We start from the raw sequence: 26154 nt of genomic DNA, 5'->3' as shown, positions 1-26154 counted from the left end.
ACGGTACCTAATTACTTATGAATTATCCATAAATTGAAGTTAATGATATTAATTAACCACTTATGAAATAAACAATTAAATAAATATCAAACAAAATAAACAAATAAATAAATAAAATTTAAAAGAAAAATAAAAATCAAAGTGCCATTATAAATGTCTAATAAGACTTCCAAACGAGAGAATCTTGTGAGATAAAACCCTTTCAGAGTTAATACATGTGAGATTTTAAATATCTCTTTACCCTTTTTGAAATCATTAGGACACACACACACAAATAAATAAAGTAAAATCATCAATTTTAGGCAAAAGTGTCTTAAAACATTCCTAGATGTTTTTCAAAATTTTTATAGAATTTTTCTAGAAAATTTGTAGCATTTTTCCAATATGTTCTGAGATTTTAAAAGCTTTTCCTCATTTTTTAGTATTTTATTTTTCCAATTTTTTAAATTTTGAGCTAAAATAACTCAAAATATTTTTTCTGACTTCAAAAATATTTTTCTAGAAATTTTCTAATTTTTCTCTTATTTTTTAATGATTTTTCATTACTTTTTCAATTTTATAAAAATTAAAAATAAAATAAATAATAAAATAAAAAAATGTTCAGGAAAATGGATCAGCTCAAATAGTCTGAATCGGGTCAACCAGCTCAACTCAGTGGGGGCGGGTTTATTAGTTCAACTTAGTAGGAGCCACGTGTCAATCCAAAGTGACGACAAGCGACATTTTTAATTTTTTTATTTTATTATTTTTAAAATTTATTATAGCTGGATGAAAAATTAAAAATGAAATAACATTATTATCTTAAATTTATAAGTGTTATTCTAATAAGTGCGGGACAAAAGCAAGTAAAGGAACTTAATATAAATCTATATGTGCAATTAAATGTTATTTAAATGCAACTCCAAAAAGCATAGTATTTTTAATATCCTCACTCAAATTTTTAGATTATTAAAAAAATGGGCCCTAATTTGAAATCAAGAAAATAGTCATCTATTTTCACAAGTTTAAATTTACAATAAATTAATAAATTGATATTTTAAAAAATTAGGCATAATTTTAATTTTAATTTTTTAAATTTAAAGGTTGTGGAACATAGTGAGCGGCGGAGCTACTTTTAAACAAAGATTTCATTTTTGCCTTTTTTTTTTGTTCCCCTTCTCCAAAAAGCCATTAAATAATTCAGACGACAGACGTAATTTAATATTTCTCCGAGTTGTAACTCGTAACCCAGAGCGAAATCTGCGATCCAGTGGGGCTTAGAAATTGTGGAGGGAGGGAGGGAAAGACAAAAATTGCATTGAGATTTGAGATTTCTCCGTCTCTGGTGAAGGTCAGATGTGAAAAATGCTACAGCTCTGACATCGACAGCGTGTTTAGCCGGAAACAAACATCAGAAACCAGGCAGAAATACGGAAACAAACGCTCACCATTTAAGCTCGAAATTAATGCAATCGGGTACAAAGAAAGAGTAGCGCCGTTAGGAGATGTGTGGTTGAATCCTGAATCAAAAAGGGTGATCAGAATCAGAGCGTGAAGAGCACGTCTATATATGTGCAGAAGGCTTGAAGAAAGGTTCCACAGTCGCTGGAGCGAGACGAGGAAAGAGATGGGATTGAGGGGAGCTGTTAGGAGAGACGAATAGAGGGTATTTCAGGGAGAGGGAGAGAGGGGTGGGCAGTTTTTCTTTTGTTTATTGGTTTATGGAACGACTCGTTCCCCGGGTTTCATTTTGATGACTGGTTTTTCAAATCATGCTCGTTTTGTTTGATTGAAAAACATGCAGATCAACTTCGGGAAACGCCATTTCTTTTGGACGTTTTCCGAAGTCAAGGCCTTCACTCTGCGCGACAGAAGTCCATCGAGTGGTCAAATGGTGGGGGTATTTTCCATTTAAACAAGTTTTCTGCTTTTGAATAGAAGAATGTGAAAATTTGTCGGTTTTTTAATAGTCCATGTTCCTTCTTTGACACTTTGTTGGTGTGTTTGGGCATAAAAATTAGACTTTAGGAGTACCCAGAACTGCATTTACTTTGCTTCTGTGTAATTGCTGTTCCTTTGAGTAGTACCCAGTACAGCATTTGCCTCGGTTTTGTATTATTGCTGTTGTACAAATTCAGAGATTGCTGCGCAGAACCTGTAGAATGAGTATCGCTCTTGTTGTTGTGATTCTGAAAGCAGCCTTTGTGTTACGATCGAGGAAGGCCATTTGTGGTTGATGTAAAACAGGGGAATTCGGGGTTGTATTTGAAATAAAGGTTAGAGGATTGTGAGTGAGGTTTTTACAAATGGCGGAAAATGCAACAGAAATGCGATCTTTGGCCTTAACACCAACATGGTCTGTAGCTACTGTGTTGACAATATTCGTAGCTGTTTCCTTGCTTGTCGAGCGATCAATTCACCGCCTAAGTTTTGTAAGTAGTTTTTTGGAACTCCTCTTGTGCTTTTCTATGCTTTTTTATTTTCGTCTGGAATTTTCTTTCACTACGGATATTTTGTCGTGGTTCAGCAATTTATTTCACTTATTACGGTCGTGATCAAGTGTGAGGCTGTAAATATGAGCCTCTATTCTTGTACTGCTGCATTTGAGAGTATAGCCGCCGGGCTTTGAATTTGGAGTGGTGAGGAACTGAGGATTTGGAAAAAGAAAATGATAAAATAAACATTGTAATTAATTTAGCCCCCCTCCCCTCTCTCAGTATCTGGAATTTGTTTTGTGCTTTTCTCATGCTTTCTGTCAGTTAGATTTATGTTGTGAGTATATTTTCAAAAGTAACTTCACCCAATAGGCTTGTGCTTAAAGCTGGAGGTTGTAAACCTGTGCTTCTTCACAATTTTAATTGTTGCTACAATTGTTGGGATGCCAAAATCTTGTAAGACATGTATGTTGAATAATGCAATATGATGCGTATTCATTTTTTTTTTAAATAGAAAAAGAAGATATATTCATTGTATGGGAAAAATGTAAAAGATGCATTCATGTCATTCGTCTATTTTTGTCTCTTTTTTTTTAAAAAAAATTGTTAGGTAAGATGAATTTAGTCTTACTTAAATTTTCATTTCATTTGCTTAACCTTAGGATTGATGCTTGTCATGTACATCAAGATTTTTCTTTTAGTTTTATCATTTCCCTTGATGAAGATTTTGGGGAAAAAAATTGCCCTTGACCATTTACAAGTATTTGAACTGCTATTGGACTTGGAATAGAATTTTTGTGAGTGGCTCACATCTAATTGTGATGTTGGACAACTTTGTTCTTGCCTTGCTTTTAGGTGTTGTTTGTCGGTTTTGGTCTTATGCTGTTTTCCAAAGCAGGGCTATCCACCTGGCTGGGTTCTTCTAGGGGCTTATGCATTTTTTGAACCTGGTTCTTGATAGGGAGATGCCTAACATTTTCTTGCGTAAAATAATGTTTAAAACCATGGGTTGCATTATAATTTATGAGGAAAATTAAGCCCCTGACACAAAGGAGAAGCAGTTACAGAGTTAAGAAATTAATTTTGCTATGTTTATATGAATCAAACAAATTATAGTTTATCCTGAAAATTTTGAGAACTGTCTAATATAGACTTTGGATAAACCATTTTTGGGCTATAATATGAATTACATCCTTTGTGCTCAACCTTGAATTGCCTTCATGCCTGTCATCCATCGACTTTGATATTGTTGGATAGCACTGGACCATCAGTGCTATCAACCAGCTGAGCTTAGTCCTTTTTGTGTAGCCCTGCAAAACGTTAGAGATGGGGCTTGTGGAGCTGCACAAACCCCACATGACATGAAATCATCTTATTTTGATTATTTTTTTGTATTAACTATGTCAATAGTAGGGGTCATCTTGTCATGGCCCTTGCCTGTGCGGGCACATGCCACATGTTCAGTAGGCTTTAAAAACTTCTGATTTGTACTTCTTTTATATACAGCTAGTCATGGACCTACAGATTTCAGTAGTTTAGTTTCGTGAAGCCAAGGAAGAAAAGAATAATCTTTTCACCTCTTTTTCAACATTAATTTCTTGCCTTTTTATGTATATTTTCAAGAAAAATAGTTTCATTTGTGCTACTAAGTGTGAACATGTAGTTGACCCAGCCAAAGGAAAATGAATATTTTATTCACTTGCTCTGATGGTAGATTAGTTCTGGTATTTCAGTGGCTGCGGAAAACTAAACGGAAACCTTTGCTTGAAGCTGTGGAAAAAATGAAAGAAGGTATTTGTTATAAACTTCACACACAACATTTGAAAATATGCTGATTTCTCTCCTTATTCATATGTTGGTGATAGTTGACTGTGCTTGGGGAGGGGTGGGGTGTTAGAGGCAGTCAGCAGCTTCTGATGACAGAGTAACTTTATTTTACTTAAATTACAAATTGGTCCATCATTCTACGTGATAAGCTTCATTATTTGGACTTCCATTTCCAGAGTTGATGCTGCTCGGCTTTATATCTCTCCTTCTTACAGCTACCTCAAGCACAATAGCGAATATTTGCATTCCCTCCAAGTTCTATGATGGTTCATTTGCTCCATGCACGAGGTCTGAAATTGATAGAGAAATTGGAGAAGATTCTTCCAAAGGCAGAAAACTATTAATGGAATCTGTTCTTGCTCACTCATTTAGGAGGAGGTTGGATGATCTAAATAAAAATACCTGCAAAGAGGCACGTGACTTCCGTACATTATTTTAGGATAAGATATTAAGTATTAATTTATTTGCAGGACAATATTTATTTAGCTAAGTTTGTTGATTGTTTTATTTAATGCACAAAGTTTTTTTTGCTTTTTAATTGTAGCCATAAAACATAATTTATTTCTGCTCACATCTTAAATAATGCCAGGGTAATTTGAAATTTATTTCTGTTGTGCAGGGTCATGAGCCATTTGTTTCATATCAAGGTCTTGAGCAATTGCACCGCTTCATCTTTGTCATGGCAATAACACATATAGCTTATAGCTGCTTAACAATGTTGCTGGCAATTGTGAAGGTTAGACATACTTTCTTGCTGTAAAAACTGATTATGTATCATGGAAGCATTGATGTTTGATTGCTTCTTTAGGTGGTATTTTCAGCATCATTCTAATGATTCTAAAATGTCATCTTCAAGTTCCCTTTTATCTGATTAGATGGGATGAGCAATATGAGTTAAATCGTCATCATTTTAATACTTGGGTAGTGTTTGGGGGCATGGATTTTGGGCCTTAGTTTTGGATTTGTGCATATTGGAAACAATTTTGTATTACATTTTATCCACACAAATCCAAATCTAGGGTTTGAAATCCATGCTCCCAAATGCAAGGTTACACTTTTGGTTGGAGAACTACATGTCTACAACAACAATGACCAAGCCTTAAGTTCCACTTGGTAGGGTCAGCTACGTGAAACCTCTTCTGCCATTCTGCATGGTCAGGGTAATATCCTTTGATAATTAGGGTTTGTCAATATCTTAGGCCAAGTTATTCTAGATATGTCCCTCCCCCTTGTGCCACTAATATTAACTAGCTCAGTCTTGATGCATTATTTGTCTCACTTTGCGAGTGCCCAAATCATTTTAACTTACCTTCTCTTATATTATTGTTGGTTGTGTTCGTTCCTTAATTTACTTTTAAGCTACATATGAATGATTTACAGAATGTTTATTTAGAGTAATAGAATAGAATAAGGTGGAAATTGAATAAAAATTATATAGAGATATAATATTTTAGAAAATGGTTGCTCATGCAAAAGCTTGTGTTATTCCATTCAACGTGGAATAGGATAGGAATAGACAGAAATTGACCTTTGTCTATCTAACATGAAATAAGATAGTCATTCCATCCAGCATGGAATAGACATTCTCATATTGAAATTTGGAATAGTCATTTCTTGTCTATTCCAATATAATGGATTCATAAAATTTTTTGCATTATCATGACATTGACAACAGTTCTTTTATTGTAGGTTACCAAATCCTTATATTATAACTGTTCTATTCCTAGGAATAGACATGTAGTGAATTTAAACGTAGCTTTATAGTTATATTGTTTTTCCACCGTAGCATTCTTATCTCAACAACTTCTACTTTTTGATATTTTATTTCTGAGTAGCCCAACATTTTGACTTGCATAGCATAGATGGTTTTATTGCCGTCGGATTTAAATCTACCAAACTTGCTTTTACCAATGTATTACTTCCCAACTTGCTTATACTCAATAGTCTCAATGTACTAGTTCCTCAATTTCTCCTTAAAGGTATTGAAATCTACTAGTTCTAATAATTTCTTGATCATCAAATTGGTATTTTTTCCAATATTCCTCCTAAATGACAAATTACATTTTAAGTTAGTTTTTCGGATATCAGCGAGACTGGAGGAATCTTTTGCTCTGAATTTTATGTTTTTTTTTCCCCTGCTTGTTTAATTAGTTTGTTTTTTCTGTTTTTCCAGAGCTTTGACGGGAGAAGTCTTTTCCTCCTTTTTGTAATTTCTCCTCTTATCAATGAAATCTCTTCTTTTGCTAAAAAAAAAAAAAAACCTAAAATTACATTATACGTATTCTGTCTTGTTTCTATGTATCTTAAAACCTCTATTTTCTAAAGCTTCTCTCTGTACTTCTATCTTAGATTCTTCTCCACCTCTAGTCTCAATTACTAAGTCTAAGAAACTGATTTCCAAAAATCAACATACATCAAAGAACCTCATTTTTTGGATATTCCCAATAAGTTCATATCTAATGCAAAAAGATAAGGACTCAAAGCACTCCCTTGATATACACCTAGATGTACACATATTATAATTGGAAGTTCCCAAGACTCTCTGTCAGTGGACCTCACACTTATCATTACTGTATCAGATATATCTTTAGTGTCTAAATGTATACCACATGCTCTATTTTTTTTTTTTTCTAGAACCCGTTATAGAACTTCCCAAGTTATCATAGGCTTTCTCTAAGTCAATAAAAATTTAAGTCCCTCTTCTTTTACGTAGACCTTTCTATTAATATTCTTAATAGATATATAGCTTCTATATTTAATCTCCTGGTTATAAAACTGAACTGATTTCCTAACCTTAGTCTTTGTTTATCCTTTCCCAATGGGTCAGTCAATTACTTCTTCAGAATGCTAAAGATTACTTGGTTTTCTTTTTGTAAATGCCCCATACAGTTTTTCCTTCATGATTTGATTCTTTTGATGGATACTTGAATTCATATATGAAATAATAATAGATCTAGGAATTAGACTCGTAAGAATAAGAATTACCTTTTGATTATTTCAGATTGCTCAATACAAATAAAGCAGATGTAGCAAAAAAATAGAATTGGGGTATTGATCATAATTCTGTATATTCCATTTACTATAGAAGTTCCCAGGGAATTCATTAGAGGAATGTTTCCAATAAAAATTGTTTGTTCTTGTACATCTCTATTGGTTTTCCAAATTAATCCCGCGTATACATATGGCATAGTTATTAAAATTTTGAATCTCCTTTATATATATAGTTATTAAAATTCTTTCCTTCCATTCATTTGACATTTTTTTATTTTTTTGCTATCACCTAGGCATTTCCAAACTTCAGTTGGTATTCTTATATAAAATTATAAATGCTGTACTGTTGTTACTTGGTGTGGAAAAATATTAATAGCACACTACCAGGGGAGGAGCAATGTGGAGCAGAGTTTGTAATTCAATACCCAATTCATGATGTCAAATAAATCCTAAAGGTGATACCATACAATTTTCATGGTTAATGAGCCTGCAAAAGGACTCAAGAGAACATTTTTCTGCTATTTACCAGAGACAATGTAAGCATGATGTTTTTTGGTTCAATGAAGTATGATTGTCTCTTTCCAAGAAAATAAGCTTGGTTTTCCTGCAGCAAAAGAAACCAAATTGACCTTCTTTGGTGTAATGTTTTTAGTTGATGATCTTCTATGCGTTCAATAATTGCAATGCACGTTGATGATATTCACCAAATAATACAGATATTTCATAATGGCTTATTCTATAACCAGTATCACTTGGTGCAACCTTTAATCCTTTTTGATAAACATTTATTCTATGTTTAGTATACGGAATGTGCTGTATGTTATTGTCAAATAAATCTTAATCCACATAATGTAGAGAATGGATATTTTTTGATCGCATCTTAGCTCATTTCTTCTTAAAGGTTGAGTCCAATGTTTGGAAAACACTGCTGTTCCTATTTCCCCATTCTTGGTGGGTGATATTGTACTAATTTGGTCAGGTACACAGTTGGAGGAGATGGGAGGAAGAGGCTCGCAAGGATCAACATGAGACTTTAACTGGTAAGCTTCTATGTGGTGTTGGATCCATTCTAGTAGCAATCAATTCTTTCTCTCTCTCTCGCTTCCCTTGTTTTTCTGATGAGTGAAACATACACGCACAACCCCTAACATCACATAGGCGCACAACCTCCTTGAAAGGGAGTCAAACTCTGGCTTACCTTGCGGGGCCAAGGAAATAAGCCACTGGTCCACAAGCCCATGACCACCAATAGCAGTCAACTTTTTGTCTGTTATCAAGCCTTCCGGACCGTGTTTGGTAATGGCTTGGATATGTATGGCTCTAGTACATGGCGTTTAAAGCTTTAAATATAATCCACCATCTAGATGGGGCTGATAAATGAAATTGGAATCATGTCATTGCTGATGGTATGGGATTAGTATTTAAGATATCACAAAATTCTGCCATCCCAAATTTTTAGTATCATTTGTTTTAATGGCTGGCACTTGTTATAGGTCCTGTATCATGATGGATTTGTTCATAAAAATATATATAATTTCACTGAGGCTATTTCTACTGCCATGGACTGCACAAACAGAGCCTTAATGAATGAGCTATAGGGAACACCCTCATATTTTTGTTTATGTTCTTTATAAGAATTTAATTTATTGAGAAAGGAAACTATGAAGAATGCAGGAGAGACCTAGAAAAGAGTAAACATAGGCCTAAAAGAGAAAAGCCTGTGTTAGAGAAGAGAAAATGGAGGAGACATTAGAGACCTAGAAACATAAGCCTACGTGGTGGTGTATGAAATGAATTAGAATTTGATCAGGCTTTCACTGATCAACTTATCACTGATTTTGCCTGGCCTGTTGATCCAAAGCATGCAATGAAAACTTAATGTTTCTTTTATTTTTTTGGTTGTGTTTGGTTAAATTATTTAATTTTTTATTTTCCAGAATTAACAATGCGAAGACAATCAACCTTTGTCAAATTTCATGTATCAAATCCCTTGGTCAAGAGTAGATTTCTTGTTTGGGTGGTAGGTACACAACTTTAAACTTTTTAAGTCTTTCTGCATTTATATTGCTGTGCTCTTTCTTATATTCTCATGCATCTTAAGTGCTGTTATATGTTTCTGCATGTTTGGTTGTGATGAGTGTTTAGAAGAACCTTGCACAATTTTTATATATCAAGGGGATGCTCAGGTGTCCCCTGAAAGTGAAAGCGGTCCATCAAAGTCACTCCTACTTGTTTATTAATTCACCATGTGGATATGGACCATTGAGTGACAACAGTTACCATATTTAAAAAAAAAAAAATTTGAAACAATGTCATTTCATGTAATCCTAAAATTGATCCTTATATCACTAGCTGGGTTGATGGCGCCTTTTCTCTTTTAGTGCCCCATTGTGATGAAATTATTTCAAAAATTGGAAGAGGTCCCAAAGAAAAATTTGTGATTGTTGATACACATTGCTTAGATTGGAAACAAATGTTCTGTTATTCTTTTGGAACTAAAACTAGCGTCAATATGGATTTGTCTTTCTTTTGCCAGAGTTGAACTTTCTTCTTCCTTGTTTTGCTCTCTCTCTCTCTCTCTCTCTCTCTCTCTCTACACACACACACACACACACATTTCAGAATTTCAAATTTGTTATGCTTGAGGTATCTAATGATTCAATCATGGATTAGACATTATTTTTAAAGAATTTTCTGGATGTTAGGATGCTTCCTCCAGGAGCTTAACTATATGCTTATGTGCATGGATCCAAACTGGTGGCAACTTTAATGAAGTATTGGTGATTCTAGAAGGACGAGCTACTAATCCAAAGTTGAAACTAAAACCTCGTATATTACAGGGTTCATGTTTTTGTTTTCAAAAAACTTTGAGCATTTAACAAATCATACCATTTACAGATCTGCTCCATTATTCTAGTTTAACTTGATGGAAAACTTTTAGGAAAGTCCTGGAGGATGCAAGGGAAGTGAAATGAAACAAAAATTAATGCTCCGGATCCTGAATTTGGATAGTTCATCTGATTATATGCTGATTGTAGGAGGTGGTCGTGAGGGTGATGATATAACCTCCCTCTCTGTTCCTATCTACTCATTATCCTTATCAATTTTGCTCTTCTTGGATTTCCCTCTTGTATTGTGTTTTTTCAGTTATATGAAAAAGTTAATCATCTGATATCTGCAACTGAGTATATATTATTCATGCAGTTTTTGTAATTATTGATGACTGTTAAATTGCAGACGTGCTTCTTCCGACAGTTTGGGCGTTCAGTGGTTCATACTGACTACCTTGCACTCCGCAGGGGCTTTATCATGGTATGCAATATTCCAAAGTGTCAGAGAATTATTGAGCATTCCATTTCATGGTTTCTATAAATGGAACTTGTATGGTTGAAGTTTTAAAGGCCGTTCTTTGTCCCAAAAATCAAAATAACTCCCATCATTTTATCTTTTGTATCGTCATTTTTGCATGTGCTATCTTTTTGTTTCTACTTTGAATTATTTAGTCTAAAATTTTTGTATATTTCTAGTGCTTATGCAACTGTTATTTTCGTGAGAGTGGAACTCATAGGATTGAAATTATTCATTAATGAAAAAAAAATAAAATGAAAATGCAGTAAGAAGATCGTGAAGCTTAATCCCCAAGTTTCAAGATTCAACCACCCAAAAAAAAAAAAAAAATTCAATAGTGTAAAAGATAATAAAGTGTTACAATTATAGTCTTATATAAAGGAAAAAAATGATATATGGTGGACTATTTGATCACGTTCGTTGAAACCTGGCCATGGTATTTACAAAAAGACCCCCCTAAGCTAACCAAGTCATAGTTCTAAGAAACAGTATTGGTCTGATAATGATAACAGCTGCAATGTGATGATGGTAGGATGTTACATAATGCATAATGGATACCGCATTCATGAATTTATTTATTGCATTTGCAAACTCATTAAAAACTTACAGATTCATTTTTTTTTAGATTGAAGTTTTACATATTAAAATAAAGTATTAAATAATTTTTATCAGATTTTAAGTCAATTTTACACATGACATATATGCAACACAGAGAAAATTTTATTGGTTTTTTTCTCTAAAAAGAGAAAAAAGAGCCATGTATTTCTTATCAGTCAGTATTTTATGGAGTATAAATGTAATCTAAGCTAAGAAATCATAGAAATACTGAAATATAACACATTCATATTCATAATTCAATAGAATAATTGCAGAAATGCGTAAACATTTGATAAAAAATATGCAGATGCAGCAGATTGGAGCAAAGACTTTGGACATTCTGCCTTAAAATTTAAGTCTTTTTTTTTAATCTGAATCTTTTAGCGATGGAAGGGTGTGTGATAGGACCCTGTGAGCATCCAGATCAAAGTGACACCAAGATTTTTACGTGGTTCGGTCAAGAACGATCTACGTCGACGGAGCACATACCAACTATTCAATAACTCGCCGGAAAATGTTACAATTCTCTCTCTCTCTTCTTCCCTCTTCCTCCCTTCTTCCTCTCAGCTCTCCTGAGCTTCTCTGCTCTCTCTGCACTCTCTCTGTGCTCTTCCTGCACTACTGTGCTATATAAAACATCTTCCATAGCCCTATTTTTATAGGCTTGGAAGTTTAAATGATAATCAATACAAATCAATACAAATTGGAAGTTTAAAACTAAGAGATTAATGGAGAATAAAAGCACGCGTTTTCTGACTCAGCTCAACGCGTCTCCAACTGTGTTTCTGGCTCCATCTCTAACAATCTCCCACTTGGAGATAGAGACACCTCCTCAACCAGAGTATCATGAATAAATGACGTGCTCATAATATGTGTCTTCAAGCATGAAGACCAACTGAAGTTGAACACAACTTTAGCTTCTTTGTAGTTGCCATCTTCCTGTCTGCTCGATTTCTGCGGACTAATCTGATGGCTGTCATCTTCACAACTGGTGTAAAAATGCCAGTGTAGTCAATCCCTTTCTTCTGCTCGAAGTCTTGACTACCAACTGAGGCTTGTACCTTTTGGAGCCGTCATGCTCCTCTTTGATTCTGTACACCCACTTGTTGTGAAGGCCTTTAGGCAACTTCCACATTTGGTTGGAGGTGAGGGATTTCATCTCATCCTTCATCGCAAGCTCCCACTTGCTCGTATCTGCCACCTGACATGCTTTATCATTGCGTTCAAGCTCTCCTCCATCTGTAGGAAGTAAGTAATCAATATACCTTCTGTCTGGTATACGTGACCGAGTAGCTCTCCTAAGCTCCGGAGCTGGAGTAGGAGATGGTGGTGCGACAATCTGCTCCACTGGTTCCTCCACCTGAGGATTCTCAGTATTATGCTGATGTGTCCCAACTCATTCATGGGTGTTTATCTGGAAACTAATCCTCTTATGTTTCCTGACTATACAATCTTCACACATGTCAACCTGCACTGACTGTAGACCACTCAATTTTTCCTTTGAGTGCATCACCCTGAGTCTCTTCTCGCTCATGTGACTAAGTCGTTGGTGCCAGATGTTGCTGTCGTCATTTCCTGTAGCAATTAAAATAGACATGGAGGCATTGGAGGTTAGAAAAAGTGTTCCGCTTTTCTTACCTCGCGCAATCGTTAGTACACCCTTTGAAACTTTCCATTCATTGGCAATGAATTTCGTCGTGTATCCCTCATCTGCCAGCTGACCAACTGAGATCAAATTCTTTCTCAGGTCTGGAATATACCTAACATCCTTCAGCTTCCATACTGACCCGTTTATAGTGATCTTCACAACTCCTTTGCCGATTACGTCGCAAGATTGATAGTTGCCAAGGTACACCTTACCAAAATTACCTGGTGTATACTCCTTTAGGCAATCTCTGCAGCATGTGGCATGAAATGAGGCTCCGGAGTCTATGACCCAAGACTCCTGCTTGCTTTCCAAAGAGCAGATCAACATCTCATCATTCTCGAAAGCAATATTTGCTTCTGACTTTGCCCTTGTCTCGAATTCTTTCTTCTGACTCCTGCACTGGTTCCTGTAATGACCAGTCTTTCCATAGTTCCAGCACTCAATAACTTTAGTGCTCTGAGAACCTATGTCCTGAGTACCTCTGGGATTTCCGAATTGAGACCACCTAGGCCTAGATCTGCCACGGTTGTTTGATCGTCCATGCCTGTTTCCTCTGCCTTGACTCTCTATATTCAAGGCTGAACTCAAATTGGAGCTATGGTTCGGCTGCATTCTTATTTCCTCTGTCAAAATCATGCTGACGACCTCATCGTATACAAGTTTCGATTTTCCTGCGGAGCTACTGATGGCAGTGACGATACTATTTCAATTTTCAGGCAACTGACTGAGAATCAGTAGAACCCGAATCTCATTATCAAACATTATCCCGACTGAGGCGAGTTGATCAGACAACTCATTGAAGTTATTCAGATGTCTGCTAAAACTCTCACCTGCTGACATGTTCATCGTAAATAGTCTTTTCATGAGATGTACCTTGTTTGCGGGTGAAGGCTGCTCGTACATATTAGAGAGCACATCCATCAGAGACTTGGTGGATGTTATATGTTTGATATTGAACGCCACAGATTTCGACAACGTCATTCTGATGGCTCCGAGGGCTTTTCGATCAAGCAACTCCCACTCGTCCTCGTTCATGGATGTTGACTTACCCTTCAACGGTAAGTGTCATTCCTTCCCAAACAAATAATCCTCTATTTGCATCTTCCAAAAAACCGAAATTGTTTCCGTTGAACATTTCGATTTTTGAGCTCTTTTCATTCGACATCTCGATTCGCTGATCTAGAGATGGAATTAGCTCAAATGGATAGCGCGGTTGGATCTGAAACGATCGAAAACCTTAGAAATAGTTCAAGTCGTTTGAAAAATGAACCCAAAATGACCTCGAAAAGCTCAGTCAAAGTTTCAGTCAAACCTGGTCAAACTTGCTGACGTGGCACCCTGCTGACGTGGCAAAGGTGGGGCCCACTCGTGACGTGATAGTGTGGGCCCACCAATTGGCGCGGCAGTGCTGACGTGGCAGTTGACGTAGCAACGCTGACGTGGCAGGTTCTGAGCGGCGGGTCGGATGCTGGGCAAGGATCGGATCTCGGGTTCACCGGGGTCTGAGTCTCTTGCCGGTTCGGGTCGGGTAGTGAACCGGGTCGGGTGAGGCGGAACGGGCGAAGAAGACGCGTGCAATGCGTGCAGCGTGTGAGGATCTGTTGGCCGGCGCGTGGAGAGGCGTCTTGCTCCGGCAGGACGCGTGGGGGAGTGTGAGCGTTCGTTTGAGCTCCTTTGGAGCTTAGGCTGGCACGCTTCTCTTTGTTTCGGCGAGCTGAATGAGATGGTGGCCTCAAAACGCAGTTTTGATCTACTAGACAGAGCTCTGAATTTCGGAATCACTTCCAATTTGGCTTTTTTGCTCCAACCGGGCTTTGATACCACTTGTTAGGACCATGTGAGCATCCAGATCAAAGTGATACCAAGATTTTTACGTGGTTCGGTCAAGAACGATCTACGTCCACGGAGCACACACCAACTATTCAATAACTCGCCGGAAAATGTTACAATTCTCTCTCTCTCTCTTCTTCCCTCTTCCTCCCTTCTTCCTCTCAGCATTCCTGAGCCTCTCTGCTCTCTCTGCACTCTCTCTGTGCTCTTCCTGCACTACTGTGCTATATAAAACATCTTCCACAATCCTCTTTTTATAGGCTTGGAAGTTTAAATGATAATCAATACAAATCAATACAAATTGGAAGTTTAAAACTAAGAGATTAATGGAGAATAAAAGCACGCGTTTTCTGACTCAGCTCAACGCGTCTCCAGCTGTGTTTCTGGCTCCATCTGTAACAGTTTGGTGTCTCAAATATAATTTCAAAATATGATTTTTATTCATTTACATAACAGTGCATTTTGTAAATAAACGAGGCTAAAGCAATGGAACACATTAATGTTTCATAATTCAATAGAATAATCACAAAAATGGAGGAAATGGATTCAGGGGTGTTTATCTTCTGTGAACTTTTAGGTCGTAGTGAGCAGCGAGGCTAAGTCTTTCTATTGTGCTTCTAGTGTTAGGACCCTGTGAGCAACCAGAAAATTATGAACACCAGAAATTTACGTGGTTCGGTCAATATCGACCTACATTCACGGAGCACACCACAAATTTACTAAAACCGCCAGAAAAATACAACTCTGTTCCTCCTCTCACTCTCTTCCTCCTCTCTTTCTTCTCTTTGCTCCAGCTTGCAACACGTTTCCAGCTCTTCACCCATCTCCAGCTTCTGGCTCCAGCTATATCTCCTGTCTCCAGCTACAACAATCTCCCACTTGGAGACGGAGACGCCTCCTCAACTAGTATCATGAATAAATGATGTGCTCGAAATATGTCTTTAGGCATGAAGGCCAATTGAAGTTGAACACAACTTCAGCTTCTCTGTAGTCACCACTTTAGTTAACATATCTGTCGGATTTCTGCTGCCTTGGATTTTTTCAAGTGTCAACACGCCGTCCTCTATTAAAGATCTGACGAAGTGATAACGCAAACCAATATGCTTAGTTTTGGAATGAAATGCAGAGTTCTTTGCCAGATGTATTGCACTCTGACTGTCACTGTACAAAACATTCCTCTCCTACTTTAATCCAAGTTCCGTTAACAAACCCTGAAGCCAAATCATCTCTTTACTAGCTTCTGTCACTGCTACATACTCAGCTTCTGTAGTGGATAAAACAACAATCTTCTGTATCTGTGACATCCAACTAACAGCTGTTGTGCCAAGAGTGAATATATATCCAGTTGTGCTTCTGCGATGATCAATTTCACCTGCAAAATCAACATCTACAAATCCTTCGATTTTCAAATTGCTTTTGCTGAAACATAGGCACTTATCAATAGTGCCACGTAGATATCTCAAAATCCACTTCACTGCTTCCCAGTGTGTCTTCCCTGGATTTGACATATACCTGCTGACAGCTCCCACTGCTTGGCCAATATCTGGTCCGGTACCAACCATAGCATACATTAGACTTCCAACGGCTGAGGCATATGATACCTTAGCCATGAAGTCTTTTTCTTCATCTGTCTGGGGAGATTGATCCTTTGAGAGACGGAAGTGACCTGCCAATGGTGTATTTACAGCCTTGGCATTACTCATGCTGAACCTCTGTAAAACACGACTGATGTACTCTGACTGAGATAACTGCAACGTTCCTTGTTGCTTATCTCTAGAGATCCGCATCCCAAGAATTTGCTTTGCAGGACCCAAGTCTTTTATATCAAATTCCTCTAATAATTGTTGTTTCAAATTTCTGATCTCTTCTATATCTGATCCTGCGACTGGCATATCATCAACATATAACAGTAGAATAATATAGCTAGCACGATACCTTTTGAAGTAGCAGCAGTGATCGGCATTGCACTTCTGAAAATTTTTCCTCTGCATACAGTTGTCGAATTTCTTGTACCACTACCTAGGAGCTTGTTTGAGATCATACAAACTCTTTTTCAATTTGCATACAAGATTTTCTTTACCTTTTACTGAGAAACCTTCTGGCTGTTGCATGTAAATTTCCTCATCGAGATCACCGTGAGGAAATGCCGTCTTCACGTCCAACTGCTCAAGATGTAAACCCTCTAAGGCAATTATACTCAACACAGATATGATGGTTGTCAGTTTGACAACTGGTGCAAAAATATCAGTGTAGTCAATCCCTTCCTTCTGTTCGAAGCCTTTGACTACTAACCGAGCTTTATACCTCTTAGATCCATCATGCTCTTCTTTGATCCTGTACACCCATTTGTTGTGAAGAACTTCTTACTATTGGACAACTTAGCTAGTTCCCATGTTTTGTTGGAATTAAAGAGACTTCATCTCGTCTTTCATTGCAAGCTCCCACTTGCTCGAATCTCCTACCTGACATGCTTCAACACAACATTCAGGTTCTCCTCCATCTGTAAGAAGTAAATGGTTCACATACCTCCTGCTTGGTACATGCTGCCGAGAAGATCTCTTAAGCTCTGGTGCTGGAGTAGGAGGTGGCGGTGCAACAAACTGCTCCACATGTTCCTCTACCTGAGGAATCTCGGTATTCTGCTGAGGATTCTTAGTGTTCTGCTGACGTGTCCTTACACCTTCTAAAACATCATCCACATCTACAAAGGTCGTTTCAGACCCTGTAAATTCTGTTGTGTCTATCTTTGTACATCACCTTTTCATAAAAAATCACATCTCTGCTTTTGATCACCTTTTTGTTTTCATCATCCCAAATGCGATATCCATATTTATCTCCACCATAACCGATGAAAGTGCATTTGCAGGATTTCGAATCCAGCTTATTTCTGACATGATTATTGATATGTACACATGTAACATAACCAAAAACTTTCAAATGTGAAAGTCTTACCTCTTTATTACTCCAAACTTCTTCTGGTAGACTATAGTCCAATGGTACTGATGGACTCCTGTTAATCAAATAAGCTGCTGTATTGACTGCTTCTGCCCAAAACATCTTTGGCAAGCCTGACTGCATACACATGCTTTTGGCTTTTTCTGTCAACGTTTTGTTCATCTGCTTGACTACACCGTTGTGTTGAGGCGTACCTGACACAGTTCTTTCCATTCTGATACCATGCTCATAGCAGAATTTCTTGAACTCGGTGTCAACATACTCACCGCCGTTATCTGTTATCAGCTTCTTGATTTTCAAACCAGTTTCGTTTTCTACCATCGCTTTCCAAATTTTAAAAGCATAAAAAACATCAGATTTATACTTCAGGAAGTAAACCCAAACCTTCCGTGAATGATCATCGATAAATGTGACGAAGTAATGCTTTCCACCTGTGGACGAAATGGTTGTTGGTCCCCATACATCTGAATGGACTAACTCAAGTCTCTCCTTCTTTGGGGTACTGATGTTTGTCTGGAAACTGACTCTCTTCTATTTCCCAAATATGTAATCCTCACATGTTTCAATCTTCACCGACTGTAAATCACTCAACTTACCCTTTGAGTGCATCACCCTGAGTCCCTTCTCACTCAGGTGTCCAAGTCGTTGATGTCATAAGTTGCTATCATCATTTCCTGCAGCAACTGTAATAGACATTCATGCATCAGGAGTTACATAAAGAGTACCACTTTTCTTACCTCGAGCAATTGTCAATGCACCCTTCAAAATCTTCCATTCATCACTAATGAAAGATGTGTTATATACTTCATCGGCCAATTGACTGAGTGAGATCAAATTCTTCCTCAAGTCTGGAATATACCTGACATCTCTTAGTTTCCATACTGACCCATTCATTTTAATCTTCACTATCCCCTTATCGGCAATGTCGCAAGGTTGATTATTGCCTGTATATACTTTACCGAAATTACCTGATGTATACTCCTCCAGGCAATCTCTGTTGCAAGTGGCATGGAATGAAGCTCCAGAGTCTAACACCTAAGACTCCTTTTTGCTCTCCAAAGAGCAGATCAACAAATCACCATTTTTTGAAGCAACATTTGCTTCTGTCTTTGCCTTCGTCTCGTATTCTTTCTTCAGACTTCTACACTGGTTCTTGTAATTATCAGTTTTTCCACAGTTCTAACACGCAATAATTTTTGTACTCTGGGAACCTGTGTCCTGAGAACTTGTTGGATTTCTGGATTTAGACCGCTTGGGCCTAGATATGCCTCGGTTGTTTGATTGTCCATGCCTGTTTCCTCTGCCTCGACTTTCCATGTTTAAGGCTAAACTTGAAGTGGAGTCATGGTTTGACTGCATTCTGATTTCCTCTATCAAAATTATGCTGACGACCTCATTATATACAAGCTTTGATTTCCCTGCGGAGCTACTGATGACAGTAACAACACCATTCCATCTTTCGGGCAACTGATTGAGAATCAGTAGGGCCCAAATCTCATTATCAAATGTTATCCCGAATGATGCAAGTTGATCCGACAACTCGTTGAAATTATTCAAATGTTTGTTAAAACTTTCACCTGCAGATATGCTCATAGTAAATAATTCTTTCATGAGATGTATCTTGTTAGCGGCTAACGGCTGCTCGTACATATTTGAAAGCGCATCCATCAGAGACTTGGTGGATGATATATGCTTGATATTGAATGCCACAGACTTTGACGTCATTCTCAGGACTCTGGGAGCTTTTCGATCAAGCAACTCCCACTCGTCCTCGTTCATAGATGCTGGTTTATCCTTCAATGGTAAGTGCACTTCCTTCCCAAACAAATAATCTTCTATCTGCATCTTCCAGGAACCGAAATTGTTGCCATTGAACATTTCGATTTTTGAGCTCTTTTCGTTCAACATTGCGATTCGTTGATCTAGAGATAAAATTAGCTCAAATGGACAATATGGTTGGATCCGGAATAGTCGAAAACCTTAGAAAATAGTTCAAGTCGTTCGAAAAACAGACCCAAAACAACTTCGAAAAGCTCGGTCAAAGATCTGGTCAATCTTGTCAATACTGGCGTGGCAGTGATGACGTGGCACACTAACGCGGCAGCGGGGTCTGCTTGCTGACTTGGCAGTGGACCCACTTGCTGACGTGTCACTGTGGGGCCCAGCTGCTGTGGCAGATGGCGTGGAGCTGACATTAGCGCTAATGTGTCGCTGACTCAGCACGTCTGACGTGGCCAGGTCTGAGGTAGCGGGTCGGATACAGATCCGGGTTAGGGACTGAGTTCGAGTCGGGTTGCCGGATCGGGCTGAGGCGGTTCGGGTGAGGAAGACGCTTGGGCCCGCGTGGGGCGCGTGAGCGGCAGGTCACCGGCGCGTGACGAGGCGTCCTGCTCCGGCAAAGCGCGTGTTGGCGCATGTGGCTTCGTCTGAGCTCCTTTCGAGCTTTGGCTTGCACCGTTGGCTTAGTCTCGGCGAGGTGAACGTAATGGTGGCCTCAAAATTCAATTTCGAGCCATTGGACAGAGCTCTGATTTCGGTGAACAACTCCGATTTGGTCTTTCTACTCCAACCGGGCTCTGATACCACTTGTTAGGACCCTATGAGCAATCAGAAAATTATGAACTCCAGAAATTTACGTGGTTCGGTCAATATTGACCTACGTCCACGGAGCAAACCACAAATTCACTAAAATCGTCGGAAAAATACAACTCTCTTCCTCCTCTCTTTCTTCTCTCTGCTCTCTGTGCCTCTCTTGTACCTTTCACAACTCTCCACGGCTCTCTATTTATAGGGCTTTGGAATCAATTACAATTTAAATACAATAAATCAAAAAGAGAAGTTTCATCCATTTAAATTAAATGGTGGATAAATGTTGGATAATTGCTCCAGCTTGCAACGCGTTTCTAGCTCTTCACGCGTCTCTAGCTTCTGGCTCCAGCTATATCTCCTGTCTCTAGCTACAACATCTAGGGGTGTAAGACAGGGAGTTTCCTCCTTTTACTATTGTGGTTGATGCCACAAGTAGGATGATTGATAGAGTTGATAGAGGTTTTTCGTGAAGGGCTTAAGGTATGCTATGAGGATTTAACAATATTGTATTTTTGCTTGTTAGTAGTTCACAGATCATACTATCCTTTTTCTTTTATAGAATTTGGGTTGCTTCTCTAATTTGATTCACATCTTGCAGATGTTTGATGAAATGTGAGGATTGAAAATTAACTTCTCTAAGAGTGGCATGGTGGGTCTGGGTATTAATACAGATCCTGTTGCTAGGCTAGTAGGTTGTGTCATTTTGATTTGGCCTATTCCTTATTTGAGTGTCCCATTAGGAGCTAACCCCACTCCTAGCTTGTTCTAGAACTTGGTTTTGAGAGAGTGGCTAGGAGATTGGATGGGTTGAAAGGAGCATTCTTCACTTTAGGGGTTCACATTACTCTTATCCACTCTTGTCTATCCTCCATCCCTTGGTGTTATCTCCCCCCTTATAGAATTCCTAGGAGAGTGGTGCAAAGACTTGATAAGTTGATGAGGGATCTTTTGTGGTTGAGCAGTGGGGAGCTGGTTAGGGACCATATTTTAGATTGGGCGACTATGAGTAAACTGAAAAAGGGAGGGAGGCTTGGGTCAGACTGTTTAGGTAGTTTGGTTTCCGAAAACCTCTCTTTGATGGGGAATGGATGTAGTGTTTTTCTTTAGTAAACCTATTTCTATTTGGCTTTAGGTAATTTATGTTACAGAGACAATTTAGGATAATTATGCTGTAAATAATTTAGTTGAAATATTTTAGTTTATATTTAGATTGTATATAGCAGAAAATTAGGCTGTAAATAATGCTGAAAATCTGGCAGCATTTAGGCGCTGAAAATGTGCTGAAAATCAGGCAACAATTATGTAAATTTCTTCTATATATAATGAAAGTAAACCCAACGGAAAGGGATTTAGACTAAAATTAACATGGTATCAGAGCTTTGGTTACTAGGAGGTTCTAGGTTCTAGTCTTGTCGCCCGTGTTTATTCTGTGGTGTTATTTATCATTTGTTTATCTTTCCACGTGCTGTCGGGCTGCACGTGTGGGAGAGTGTTAAAGCTTGATATACATTGTTGGCCCACAACCTAAAAGCTTAAGCCTTTAGGTAAAGTGGTAATCTAACATGGTATCAGAGCCGACGGTTCGTAACTCTGGGTAAGCGACATCATTAAAAAAATAAAAAGTCGAGGCGTGAAACTAATTCTCTTGACGTGCTAACAGTTGATGACCAAGTGTGTGACCGAGGCCAATAAGGATCATCTAGGCCTAGAAGATGGATCCGAATATGGCCAAGACGTGAGAAGTAAGACGGTTAGCACCGGAGGAGTTCATAGATGGGCTTGATATAAATGGGTGAACACCAACTTGACTCAAAAGTTCAAGCTTATTAGATCTTGGGCCTTACCATGTATATAAGCACCCATCATCCACTCAATTTTTCCAATGTGGGACAAACTCACAAGTGGAATTCTCAACAATCTTCCCCTCACTTGTGAGTTCCAATCGCTCCCCCTTGAACGAAAACTGTCTCCCTCATGGGAGTAAGCCCAACTCTCCAACAGTTGCTCAAGTGGGCCTTACTACTGCGCCTTACATGCCTCGAATTGCATTCCACGTGCCTCTGAACCAATCTTATTTCCCATGTATCAACCCTATTTAGACCTATCTTCTAGGCCTAGATGATCCTTATTGGCCCCAGTCACACACTTGATCCTCAATTATTAGCACGTTAGGAAAATTGGCGAGATAATTTAGGATAATTAGGTCCGCCCCTTCCCCGGACCCCACATACGTAGGAGCTGTGTACACCGGGCTGCCCTTTTTTATATTTAGATTGTATATAGCAGAAAATTATGCTGTAAATAATGCTGAAAATCTGGCAGCATTTAGGCGTTGAAAATGTGATGAAAATTGGGCAACAACTATGTAAATTTCTTCTAAATATAATGAAAGCAAACCCGATGGAAAGGGATTCAGACCAAAATTAACAATTTATAGTAAGTTTGGTCTACTACAAAATGGGTGGGATGCTAAAGTGGGAGTGGATATTACTTTTTCAAGTCCTTGGAAGTTTGTGTCTTAGACTTATCATTATGTTTTTTCCTACTTTCATAGTATAAAGTGGTAATGGGAAGAGCAGTCATTTTTGGGAGGACCTTTGCATGGGGTAGGCACCTCTTGCGTATCCTTGTCTCTTTTGGTTATCAAAATTTTCATGATAGCCCAATTTCTACTTTCTATTTTTGCAGGAGGATGGGCATTCTTGGGATTTCCATTTTGAGAGAAATCTTAATGAGAGAGATTAATGAGTTAGCTCTCTTGACCAACTTGATTGATTCTTTCATGTTCATTGGGGAGTGATAATAGGATTTGGAGCTTAGATCCTTTTGGGGAATTCTCTTGCAAATCCTTTCTTTCTTTCTTTTTTTCCTTATTGGACTCATCATTCTAATGCTGCTCCTTTTGCCCTGTACTATTTGATTTGAAAGCTTAAGTTTCCTGAAAATTAAAAATTTTAATTTGGACCACAATACTTGAAAAAACCAATACCAATGCTTCAAAAGAGAAAACCTACTAAGGCCCTGTCATGTTTGTGTCCTTTGTTTGAGGATTGCTCACATCTGTTTCTTCATTGCCCCTTCACATTGGCCATTTGGAATATGTTATTTGGTATCTTCGGTGAAAACTGGGTTTGCCCCTCAATGTTGAAGGCCTTAACTATTATGTTAGGGGGTTTGGCAAGGGAAAGGATAGGAAAGCTTTGTGGCGGTGCACTGTTATGGCTATTATATGGTGTGTTTGTTTGAGAGGAATGCTAGAATCTTCCAAGGTGTGGCTACTTCGAACTAGTTGCTTTGGATTAGAGTGGTTTATCTTGAATCATTGTCGGTGTTGGCTAGTCGTTTCTTTCATCATGTTTCTCTTGAAGACTTACAGCTGGATTGGTTGGTTCTACTTCATTGAGTAGTTTTTGTTTTCTTGTGTTCCTATAATCAGTTTCGTTTTTCTTTTTGTTTATTTGTCAAGGGAGGACTTCTTGTTCTCCTTGTTTTATTTTTATTTTTGATGTATCTTCTTTTCTCTTCTGATACAGTTCTTTGTTTATCAAAAAACAAAATAAAATTGCATAATGCATAAACATTTCAGATTGGAGCAAAGCGTAGAAACTGAGGTCAAATTTAAGTTTTACTTTTGATTCTTTTAGCACTGGAAGGGTGCAGATGTATGCTATATATATAATTTTAAAATATGTATTTTACTCTTTCATGTAAAAAGCAGTTTATATACATAGTGTAAAACATAGCATTTAGTTGGAGTGAGATAGTAGGTAAAGATTTGACAACCTCCATTTGTCAGAGGATATTGCCCGGGATCTTGCAAAATGGTGGAACCACCTAGTGGGCTCAAGGCTTGTTTGTTATTGTTAATTTATGTTGCAAACAGTTGGTTTATTTTTAATTAAGAGTTCATTCTGGACTGTTTGATAGCAAACATAATGAATATATTTTGGAAATTGCTTTCAAGTGTATAAGCTTAAATTTATACAAAATATAAAAAATAGTATAGAGAAAAAACTCTTTTGAGCAATTTACAGCCAAAAGAGTAAATTGCACACTTCTGAAATGTCATCCTGTAATAGTTTCAGTCGGCAGTGATATTGTTACATAACAACAATGGTCGAATTTAAAACCTTGAGCCAAACCAAAGTTAGCGTGCTCATAAAAGACGAGTTATTCAGTGCATACACATATACTGTAGGTCAATGACATGCCAATAATGAGATTTCCTTATTGTTGACGTGTGAAATACCCTGTTAACTTGGTTGCCATAAATTTTCAGAAAAAGAACACAAAGAAGACTATTGCGACACTCGTGTTATGCAATTGAATAGACACTGATGTAGGACAAGAAGCCAAACCATGGGTTGATCCTTGTTGGAGGTTAATGGAGAAGAATTGGAGAAGGGTTTTTGTGCCTCATTAGTTAGTATATTATGTGTGTTTAGTTTATTAGTTTAGGATTATGTGTATTTGGGCCTTGTTTGTAATATCTGTGTATTTTAGGGGTTTGTTTATAATTTCATGTAGTTTTATGGGTTATATGTGTAATTTCATGTTTTAGAGGCTTTCTAATATATAGTTTGTGAAAGTTACATTGTAGGCAGTTGATGTATTTGAATTGAATTGGACGTGTGATTTGCCCTTGTATCTCCTCTCTCCTCTCTTGCTCTTCCTCTCTTCAATTTCTTCTAATCTCTCCTATGGCTTCAGTTCTTGATGCTGTCTCGCGTCATTTGGTATTAGAGCCCAACCATGATCACACCCTTTTTCCATTTCAATTCCCCCCATCTTCCCCTTTCATCTTCTTCATCTGTCCTTTTCTGTATGTTCCTAATCCCCTGCAGTCCAGCAGTATCTGCCCCCTACTTCCTTCTTCTTTTCTTCTTCCCTCTCTTTTTCTCTTTCGTCATTGTATTTCTCTGATTCTGATTTCTGATTCTCTGTTCTGAAAATTCAGTCTAAAAGAAATGGTAGAGCAGTTCTGAACTTCTCCAAAATTTCCAGTCATGTCCCTATTTTTCAAAAACTCTCTCTCAAAGATTTCACAACACCTGCCACAACACCAGGAACAGACAACTGAAAGGCCTACCTGAAAAATTTTATTGCCATCTGACCATGCATTTGGTCCCACACGCCAACAGAAGATTGCCTAACTGTCAGCCCTTTGAAATCCCTAACTTCTTGCTCTTTTCTCATCACACCACCACCACCAGTGCAATCCCCATCCCCTGATCTCCCTTTGCCCCAAATTTCATTGGCAGAAAATCGTGTCGCAGCTTGCATGTGAAAAAAAAATTCCAGACTAACCTGCAACTGCCAGAGTTGCGAGAAATTGATCCAGCCATGATATTTTGGGCTCTCTTCCTGTTCTTTTTATCTGCAGCTTGACATTTTGGGTGTGGACTTGATGTTTTGCTGGCAAGCGTGATGATTCGATATGAAAAATGAGAACTTGTTGCTGCCTGCAACAGAATCCAGGTTTATTGCTGCATTTTGTGAATTTCCAAATTGAATTTGTTTCATTTTGGCACAAAATTCTAGTTCAGAGGTGAATTGAAGACAGGTTTTGAGAAATTGGGAGTAAGGCTTGTGGGAAAATTGTGTTAAGGCTTTTGGTTATACATAGTTGCAGTTAGTATATATAAATATATCCAGCAACATAGTGAGAGCTTATCAGAAAAAGGAGTGATTTTTGTCACACTCTGGACATAAAATCAAGCCAGTCCGTACCTTTCTCAAGTATGAGGAAAAAGTCTGCAAATTCATTATTGATGGAAAATGTCCTATGAATGTGATTCCTAGAAATGAAGTCACTCGCATGCAACTTCATCCGTAGCCCCATCCAAAGCCTTATGATATATTTGGGATTGATAACTCTACTTTACATGTTTGTGAAAGATGTTTGGTTCCTATCCAAATGTGACTCTTTTGGTAATGTTTGGTGTAAGTGTAATA

General features: G+C 37.9%; 1 protein-coding gene across 4 annotated transcripts in view; it reads left to right on the top strand.

Annotated features, from left to right (window-relative positions):
• The first annotated feature begins 1280 nt into the window (after positions 1 to 1280).
• The window catches only part of LOC131146191 (MLO-like protein 11), a 37443-nt gene continuing 12569 nt past the window's right edge, over positions 1281 to 26154 (top strand). Inside the window, exons 1-7 of one of the 4 annotated variants that reach the window (XM_058095590.1) lie at positions 1281 to 2411; positions 4148 to 4205; positions 4457 to 4653; positions 4861 to 4977; positions 8212 to 8272; positions 9170 to 9252; positions 10470 to 10544. In XM_058095590.1, the coding sequence (XP_057951573.1) occupies positions 2286 to 2411; positions 4148 to 4205; positions 4457 to 4653; positions 4861 to 4977; positions 8212 to 8272; positions 9170 to 9252; positions 10470 to 10544 (717 nt within the window). In that variant the 5' untranslated portion in view covers positions 1281 to 2285. Of the gene's footprint in view, positions 2412 to 4128; positions 4206 to 4417; positions 4654 to 4860; positions 4978 to 8211; positions 8273 to 9169; positions 9253 to 10469; positions 10545 to 26154 lie in introns of all 4 variants that reach the window. The other 3 variants (XM_058095586.1, XM_058095599.1, XM_058095607.1) reach the window with 3 other exon arrangements.

This window comes from Malania oleifera, chromosome 1 (genome assembly GCF_029873635.1).
Source record: "Malania oleifera isolate guangnan ecotype guangnan chromosome 1, ASM2987363v1, whole genome shotgun sequence".
Lineage (NCBI taxonomy): Eukaryota > Viridiplantae > Streptophyta > Magnoliopsida > Santalales > Ximeniaceae > Malania > Malania oleifera.
Note: the sequence above shows the minus strand (reverse complement) of the source record. Positions and strands in the feature narration are given on the sequence as shown.